This window comes from Ochotona curzoniae, unplaced genomic scaffold (assembly GCF_017591425.1).
Source record: "Ochotona curzoniae isolate NIBS_2020 unplaced genomic scaffold, NIBS_Ocur_1.0 scaffold_1037, whole genome shotgun sequence".
Classification (NCBI taxonomy): Eukaryota; Metazoa; Chordata; class Mammalia; order Lagomorpha; family Ochotonidae; genus Ochotona; species Ochotona curzoniae.
In genome coordinates, this window is record NW_024467083.1 from 29,906,567 (window position 1) to 29,914,849 (window position 8,283).

The 8,283-nt window shown below is 59.2% G+C and overlaps 1 protein-coding gene across 3 annotated transcripts; it reads right to left on the reverse strand.

Annotated features, from left to right (window-relative positions):
- Window positions 1-852: 852 nt before the first annotated feature.
- On the reverse strand, window positions 853-8,074 carry CERS2 (ceramide synthase 2). 3 transcript variants are annotated; one of them, XM_040999355.1, is made up of 11 exons: window positions 7,995-8,074; window positions 3,406-3,579; window positions 2,901-3,018; window positions 2,646-2,764; window positions 2,440-2,497; window positions 2,308-2,358; window positions 2,085-2,177; window positions 1,786-1,914; window positions 1,548-1,654; window positions 1,302-1,455; window positions 853-1,152 (listed from the first exon to the last, which is right to left on the reverse strand). In XM_040999355.1, exons 2-11 carry the CDS (start codon window positions 3,576-3,578, stop codon window positions 1,012-1,014), a joined length of 1,143 nt encoding a protein of 380 aa, XP_040855289.1. In that variant the 5' UTR covers window position 3,579; window positions 7,995-8,074; the 3' UTR covers window positions 853-1,011. The 3 variants fall into 3 exon arrangements, with proteins under 3 accessions (XP_040855289.1, XP_040855290.1, XP_040855291.1); XM_040999356.1 differs by having other exon boundaries at window positions 3,406-3,622; window positions 7,995-8,018; XM_040999357.1 differs by lacking the exon at window positions 7,995-8,074 and adding an exon at window positions 4,488-4,712.
- Between the last annotated feature and the right edge of the window lie 209 nt (window positions 8,075-8,283).

Below are 8,283 nucleotides of genomic sequence, written 5' to 3' on the forward strand. Positions count from 1 at the left end.
CCTGGAACCTCCGCACACAGACGTGCATCCCTCTCAACTATGTAAACCACATAAAATACATGTTTCCTAAGTGCAAGGAAAGCACAAGACAGACTACCTTAGTTTATTTAGCTGGTCCACTTCTCAGCTCCTAAAACAGCCTCGACACTTGTTACCATGTTTTATTTCATCTTTAATGTATTTTAATTAAAAAAAAAAAAACCATCCATTAACAGTACATTTTGGTGTGAAATGGTCCCTCTGCTGAAAAGCCAGCCAGGTGTTAACTGTAATTCTGGCTTTAAAAACCAAAACCCTCGAAATGTTTAATAAATAAAAATTAGAAAGTAGTTGCCATTCTACTCCAAACCAGCTAGCCTAGCTGAAGAGAAGAAAGGAGGCTGTAAGGTCTTGGACCTTTGGCTGCAGGGACGACTGGCGGAGAAAGAGCACGAAGTCCATGCGCCCAGTCCCCAGGAGGACAGCGCCTGTGCTTGGCAGAGGTAGGGTAAGGGTCAGGTGCCCCCTCCCATGCTGGATGCATCTGTGTCTTAGGAGGGAAGGAGTTAAAAAGTCAGCTCAGCTTTGGTTTCTGGAGTTAGGGAGTCTTTAGGGGTGCCTTGGTCCAGCTTTGGCAGGCCCACACGTGGGACAGTAAGGCACGGTCCTGGCTCTGGAGGTCAAGGGTAAACAGCTGGGGCCAGATTTCTAAAGGAGGAGGAATGTGACTGGTGACCCCTGCCCCTCCCCGGAGCTAAGGAAGGGTCCCCAAAACAACTGAAAGGACAACTTGGAAGACAGAGGGGAAAGTAAGACCATCTCTCCTTTGACGGAGGAAGCAAGCAGCCTCCCCTCTACCTGGGGATAAGCTGGTTAGAATTTGGTTTAGAGGCCTCTGGGTGACAAAGCAGCAGGGAGGAAGAACCCAAGCCCTTCCTCCCACTTTCTCCCCAAAACTTGGAGTGGCCCTGTCGGGAAGGTGGGGCAGTTCTTTCTGCATGAATATGCAAGGCTGGCCGCTGGGACAATGGTTCAGTCATTCTTAGGATGGTGGTGGTTGAGGACAGGGTGGCCATTGGCCAGAGGCCGGCTCTTGGTTCCTCCCCCAGCCATAGCCTCCTCCCCCTCAGAGCTCTCTGTTTCTTCCCGGTCACTGCGTTCATCTTCCACCAGCTGTGCAAAGAGAAGGATAGGTCAGGTGGTCTCACACTCCTTGGACTGCTGGGCGGGGGGCAGGGCTGGTCCCCACAGTACCCAGGGTCCTGTTGTGGTTCTGGGGGTGGGGGGATGGTGGGCGCAAACCAAGGGGTCAGAGCCCTCACCTTTCCAGTTATGAACTTGTGGGCCATGCGCAAAATGAGGTAGGCCCAGAAGATATGCAGCAGCTGCAGCACTCCCATCATGAGGTTGAAGAAGTAATAGCCAAAGAAGGCAGGATAGAGCTCCAGTGGGTACACCAGTGTGCAATACAGGATCCTGAGGATGCCGGAAGAGGCAGGATTACAAACACGGGACAGTGGGGGTGGGGGCGCTTCCCAGGAGCCGGTGCAGCCCGGCTGCCGCCTCACCAGAAGGGCAGGATGACCAGCCGGGTGATGATGAACACGACAGCGAAGACGATGAAGATGTTGTTGCAGGTGTTCTTCCACCCGGCGTAATTGAACATCTTGGCTGACTGCACAAAGAGCACACCACCCCGCTGCGGCTATCATCCCGGGCATTCACGTGCACACACCCCCATGAACAGTATCCGTTCTGTAACCGTCTCCTCAGTCCCCCTCCCCACCTAGAACCTAGGTCTCTGACCTCCAGCAGGTAGTCCGAAGAGTCATGCAGGGCCATGATGAGCGTCCCGGCTCGGACATAGTTAGCAAACCAGGAGAAGCTGATGAGGATGATTGTGGCCACGTGGTGGATGATCTGTTCCTTGAAATCCTTCAGAAAAGACACAGGTCCCAGAGGACTTGGATCCCACTAGTCCTCCCCCCACTTCACTTCGTCTCCCAGGTTGCAGGAGCACCGTCCAAAGCACCCACAGACCAGAGGACAGCTTTGTGAGGCCAGCGCTCACGCCCCCCACAGCTCAGCTACAAGCCTTCACCCACCTTCCGCTTGACATCAGAGGCGATACTGAAGAGCAGGGACCAGTAGAAGGAGAGCTCGATCATGTAGTACCAGTACTGGGAAGGGACGATGCTCTGGAGTGGAAGACGGGGCTGAGGGACTTTGCAGAGCAGCAGCCCCAGGGGGCTCACTGCTCCAGGCATACCCCAGCCCGGGACTCCAGGCCCACCCAGCCCATGGACGGAAGCGGGACCTAGCTCCTACCTGGATGGGATAGCCTTCCCACACTTTCCTCAAATCGTAGAACCAGGGTTTCTGCAGAGACGGTGAGACATTCAGAGAAGCACCCAAACTCCCTGGCTTCATCCCCCATCCTCACCAGGAACCCTTACTCACATCCATGATGACAGCCATGCCAGCGATGAAGGCCACCAGGTAAAACGTGAACCTCCAGCTGGAAGGGAGCAGAAGACAGGTGAGGTGGGGGGATGGGAGGATGGCCTGACAGCCCCAGAGACCCAAGTCGCCTCCCCTCCAGATCCAGTTGCATCACACCTTCCTCTGCCACCCACTTCTGCATGCCCCAGCCAACTCCCACCAACCTGGCTTCTCGGAACTTCTTAAGCAGACTGGGCCGGTCCTGATTGCGGCGGCGGCGGAACCAGCGCTCTACCTGCCGGCCAGACAGCCCACTCTGCCGGGACAGCAGCTCCACCTCTGCCTGCAGAGGTGGGGGGGGGAGGGGGGTGCAGAGGATAGAGGACAGCTTCAGGACTCAGTGGCACACCCCTCCCAGCTCTCCAGCCAGCACCATTCCAGGGTTGGCACTCAACCCTTGCCCCTTCCCATCATCCTACCTGCTTGGGCTGCTTGCCGCTGGTCAGGTAGAAGTGCTCTAGGGTGGCATTGGGAGGGGCCCGCAGCCGTGCTTTCTCCTTGACATTCAGGAGGGCCGCCAGGGGAGTGGCTACGTAACTGCAAAAGGAGTATGAGTGAGGTGCCCCATGCTGGCAGCCCTCACAGCCCCCAAGCCTGAGCAGCAGAGAAGGCCTGCACACTCAAGCAACATTATTCTGGGACTCAGTTTCCCCATTTCCCTGGCAGCTCTTTGTCTGGACTCGTCAGGCTGTCCTGGCTGACAAAGCTGCCTGTGTTCGGCAGTGGCCAGGCGGGGTGGCGGGTGGAGGGTGAGAACAAAAAAGCATTGAAGGAAAGCTCTCGGAGAGACAATGGTCCCTTGGCAGGCAGGGGGTACAGTGGGCCAGGGCCTGGGGAGCCCCAACACCAGGCAAACAGCAAACCACAAGTCCCAAGTCCAAGACAGAGCGATGTGCAGCTGGGGAAGGCAAGTGGTGTGCTCACAGCTCAAAGAAGTAACGAATGATGAGGAAGACCAAGGCGAGGGGCAGTGTGATGTAGAGGTCCGAGGCTTTGGCATAGATACGTCCATCTCGGTCTTCTAGGTCGGCCCAGGTTAAGTTCCCAGGAAGCCACAGGCGTTCCCACCAGAAGTAGTCATACAAGGTCTGGAGCATCCTGGCAGAGGAGGGGCAAGGGAGAGGGCATCAGGAGGGGACAGCTATGAGAGAAGAGAAAGACGTTGATCAAAAACAGCCAGGGCTACATATTCCAGCCCCCAGCCCTGGTTTCTGGGAACCCAGAAAGACCCAAAGGCCCCTAGTTCTGGCCATGTGGCACTGAGCACCTCTCTGTATCTCTCTTTGTGGTGATTATGCCAGCCCCGCTCCCATGGCAGTGCTGGTGCGCAGGAGGAATGGGCAAGACCTGGCCCTAGAAGCTACAGCCAAAAGCCTGAGTAAAATTAGAGGTGCCTTTCTCCCAATGCCCCTACTCTACAGCCGCCCCATTCACACCTGCCCCTTCAAGCCAACCCACAGGTGGCAGATTGGCAGCACAAGAGGGAGACCCAGAACAAGACAGCACAGCCCAAACAAACCCACCCTCTCCTTCCCCTATGACACATCTGATGGGAAGCCGCTTGAGCAAATAGGCCATGATAAAGCAAAAATCACACCCCCAAATGATGCTGATTCCTGACTCATCAGTGGACACAGTATGATTGCTCAGAAGGGTGATACCTAGTGACAAACCGGACAGCCCCTTGCAGGACCACCTGAGATCTGCAAGCCACTTCACAGACAGTGAAGGTCAAGGCAGGGACCTAGATGCCTGGGGGAGGGACCTGCAGAGGGACACCCCAACGTTAAGAGCCCCTCAATCCAGGAAGGAAGATCCCACTGCCTCACACCCCCACTTCCCCCCACACACAGGGATTAGGAAATGATAGCCACCGCCTGGAGCTCAAAGCAACAGGAGATGGCCCTGAAGAGCCGGCAGCACCCCGGATGCGCAACAGCCTAAGGAGCTGAGGAGGAAGCTGTCCCAGGTTTCTCAGAGCAGCCAGGCAGCTGCAGGTTCTCCACCTGAAGGGAAGCCAGGAGAGGTGGCGGGCCACGGGATGCTGATGCTGGAGACCCCTGGGTGAGGCACCAAGCCTGGGAGGAGAGAGGAGCCTGTTCTCTACTGGAGGCCCATGGTGCGACTGAATGCAGACAGACCTGGGACTAGAGCAAGTGAGCGGAGTGGGGAGCAAGGCGGGTCCTTCCCCCTGGCTCTTCTCACAGCTCCACCCCCCACCACGGAAGTACTTTCGAAATCCTCTCAGCCTGTCACGGGTCAGTATTCCAGCTCAAGGACTTTACCCTCTCGTCCCCACTCCTGGTCACTGCTCTCTGGCTGGCTGGCTGGCTGGCTGGCTGGCTGGCTGGCTGGCTGGCTGGCTCTCTCTCTCTCTCTCTCTCATCAGAGGTCAGCACTGACAACAAAGAAGCTCTGCCTCCCCCTCCCACTAGCCTGCTCTCCTCAGCACCCCTGAGGGAACTGCCCTTTCCCCCTCCACTTTAGCCAGAATAAATATTTAATTAGTGAAGGAGGTAGAAGCCTTCTGAACCGAACAAATTAGATAAAATTGCCCACAGTGAGTGGCGAGATTGGCAGCAATTCATAACTGTTGAACTATCAAAACCACTTGAGCAAGACCCTCGAAGCATGCCCCACGTCGGGGACCTGGGGTGGGTGGGAGACTGGGTGGGGCTTCTCCCTTAAAATCCCCTTTTACCTCAGATACATGAAGGAAACAATGTGGAAATAACAGTCTTACCAGTTTCCTGTAGCCCTTGAACCTTTTTGTCAAAAATATAATAAAAAATGGGGGAAAAATTTGCCCACAGTGAAACTTCCAACATGCACACACTTTCCCTAGAAAACGGAGTAAAGCACACCCCTTAAAGCATCTGGTATCTCCCCCTCTTCCCTTTGCCCAGGCTGGTGGAAGGTGGGATAGCACACCTGCACCTGGTCACCTGACTGCTGTGGCTAGCCTCACTTCTCCTCCAAGGACAAGGCCCCATCCTTCCTGCTCAACAGACTGGCATTGCAGACTTAAGCATGCAAACGGCTGGCTGGGGTCCTGGACTCCCTGGGGCCCAGGAATGTCTTATGCAGTGGGGAGAGGCAGGCAAGCATCCGGCCAGCTTGACAAGCCAGCACCCACCCAGGCTGTTCCTCATGGAGTAGGTGCAGCACAAGACAGGAGCACAAGACCTGCGGGGGTGGGGGGACTCTTAAGTGAACCTGTATCCCCCTCAGCCACCACCATCCTCATCATCTCCCCTGCCCCCCAGGCCTGGCCAACCAGAGAGAGGCCCCATTCAGCGATTCAGCAGGGTCAGGACTCAACAACACTGGGAGGAAACACAACAAGTGGGGCTTTCAGCTGGCTTCACTCACAGGACCCTGAGGCATCTACTCCTGGGGGGCAGCCCAGCAGCTTTCTCGCAGCAGCAGCCAACCCAAACAAGAGAGCTGAGCCACAAGAGGCCAGGGCGGGCAAAGGTGGCTGGTGTGCACCCTGGGGGAAGGAGACAGCCCTCCTCTCCCAGCTTCCCAAAGGGTAGGGGCCTACTTGATCCCCCCCCCCCACACACACACACACATACCCTGCTGGAACTAACTACTTCTGAACACTGTGTCCCTACCCGGACAAGCAGCGAGTGTGTCTTCACATACCCCCAGCTCTCACCCCCTAACACACCTACCCGGACACACACCAGCTTGTGCAGCCAGCACAGACTGGAGAGCAGCCAGCGGAGCAGGGATTGCACTGGCATTGGGTTACTGGGGAACTGGAGCTGGGCTAGGCGCAGCCCAAATCTCAGCCCCCTATTCCCACCAACAACCATCCCCTCACCCTACTCCAGCCAGACCCTCCTAGGTGAACCAAAAAAGGCAAAGGGTCTCCTCCAGTGGATCCTTTCCCAGACTCGGGGTGCCAGCAGGAGCAACACTGCTCTGATTGGAGTTTGGAGGAATAACTAAGGAATGTGGGGTTCCCCCTAGCCTCCTTCCCCTCCCCTTCCATTCCACTGCAGCCCCAGGGACTCTGCAGAGACACAGTTAGAAGAAGGCCTGCAGTCTTCCTCCTGGAAATTGCACACAGCAGCAGCAGCAGGTCAAGATCTAGAAGGCTGCAAACAAAGGATGAAGCCCAGAAGAGGTGTGGCACGCCCCAGGCGACCCGGGAGGGCCAGAAATTTAGGTCGGAAGGTGGGAAAGGGTAGGGCAGGGCAACAGCAGGGGGTCAGCCAGCCTGGGGCCAGGACAGGGATGGGGAGGCCTGGGGGGAAGGGCAAGTCTGGCCAGAGGGTCCCCAGTGAGGAAGGTGAGCCTGGGGCATCCTCTTTGTGCAACAGCCTGTGCAGGACACCCCACTTGGGGCCTGGGGCAAGGTTGCGGACAAATCCTTCCTCTTGGGAATCCCATCACGAATGCATTCACACAGGCACACCCAATTCTGCCATGCACCAGGGACCCACTTCTCCCACCTTAGCACCTCAGAGGGCTTGGGGGAAAGAGGGCAGCGAATGCCTGCCAGGGGCCTCCCCCCCCCGCCCCCGCTCAGTAGTTTAGGAAGAGGGGTTCACGCCAAGCCTCGGGCTCCTCTATACCCCCTCTAATCCCACTCCCTGCCTGGGAGTCGGTAGCCCTCCTTCCAACTCAGGTGGCTCAGACCACCCCCGTGCGTGTGCTAGGAGGTTGACTGGGTGGAGGAAGTCGGGAGCCAAAACTGAATGCTACACACCTGCAGCTGGAGGGCCTCTAGGGCGCTAATTAGCCAGCTACCGCCCAGAAAGCCAGTTCCACCAGCAGCTCCCCAGCCAGCCACTCACACCCCATAACGGTATAGGAGCCGGAGCCTCGGGGGGCCGGGGCGGGCAAGCACAGCCACTCCTTCCTGTTTCCCGTTAAGCACATGGACGCTCGGCGCTCCCCTCCCCGGGGTGGGCACTGAGAGGCCAATGAGAGAAGAAAAGGCAGCTAGACCTTCCCCTCCACTCTGCTCCCGCTTCGTCTGCGGGCCGGGCCAGGCTGGGGGCCTCCGCGGTGGGCCACTGCTGGGCTGTGGGGGGCTCTCGTGCAAACGGGTCGTCAAGCTCCTTTCCGACCCAACAAAGGGCGCCTGGGGCCCGGGCCCCTCCGCGAGCAGCTCTCCTCGCCACCTGTTGCCCAGGAAAGCTGCTCGGCGCCCGGGGTGGCGGACTGGAGAGCCGCCGAGCCTGGGCCAGACTGCCCGGGGGCGGCGCTGGGAGCCCGGCCTCGGCAGCCAGGCGCTCGCCCGGCTCGCCCGTCCGCCTCGGGGCCGCCGCCATGAGCGCGCCGGGCAGGGCCCCCGGGCCGACCGCTGCCTTCCCCGCCCGGTTGTCTAGGGCGTGCGCCCGGCGCTGGCTCCCGCCTCGCCCCTCTCGCGCCCTCGCCCGCCCGGCCCTCCCCGCGGAGCCGCCCGGCTCGCGCAACTTCGGCGCGGCCCTTGCGCGCAGCGTCCACCCCACGCGCCACCGCGCCCCGGGCACCCGCCGGGGGTCCCCACTCACTCGGCGGCGGCGCGCGAGGTTGGCCGGGCCGGGGGCCGCTGCTCCGTGTCCTCAGGTCGGCGCTCCGGGCCCCCTCCGCTGGACTCGCTCGGCTCCTCTCCTCCCCCTTCCGCCCTCCCGCCGGCTCCCTCCTCCTCCTCCTCCTCCCACTACTCCTCCTCCTCCTCCCGCCGCCCGCCGAGCCCAGTCGAGCCCAACCCGGGAAGCGCAAGGCCGCGAGCCACCGGAGACCTGGATCCTGGGCGTGGGCTGGCGGCCGGCCTGGCGCGGGGACGACTGCTGCGCCCCG

Bases quoted from the DNA above. Each gene is read 5' to 3' on its own strand.
- CERS2 (XM_040999355.1), bottom strand. From the start codon at position 3,578: ATGCTCCAGACCTTGTATGACTACTTCTGGTGGGAACGCCTGTGGCTT. The intron at 3,019-3,405 runs GTGAGCACACCA...CTCCTTTTGCAG, and splicing joins ATTCGTTACTTCTTTGAGCT to TTACGTAGCCACTCCCCTGG. The intron at 1,655-1,785 runs GTCAGAGACCTA...CTCTTTGTGCAG, and splicing joins CTTCGGACTACCTGCTGGAG to TCAGCCAAGATGTTCAATTA.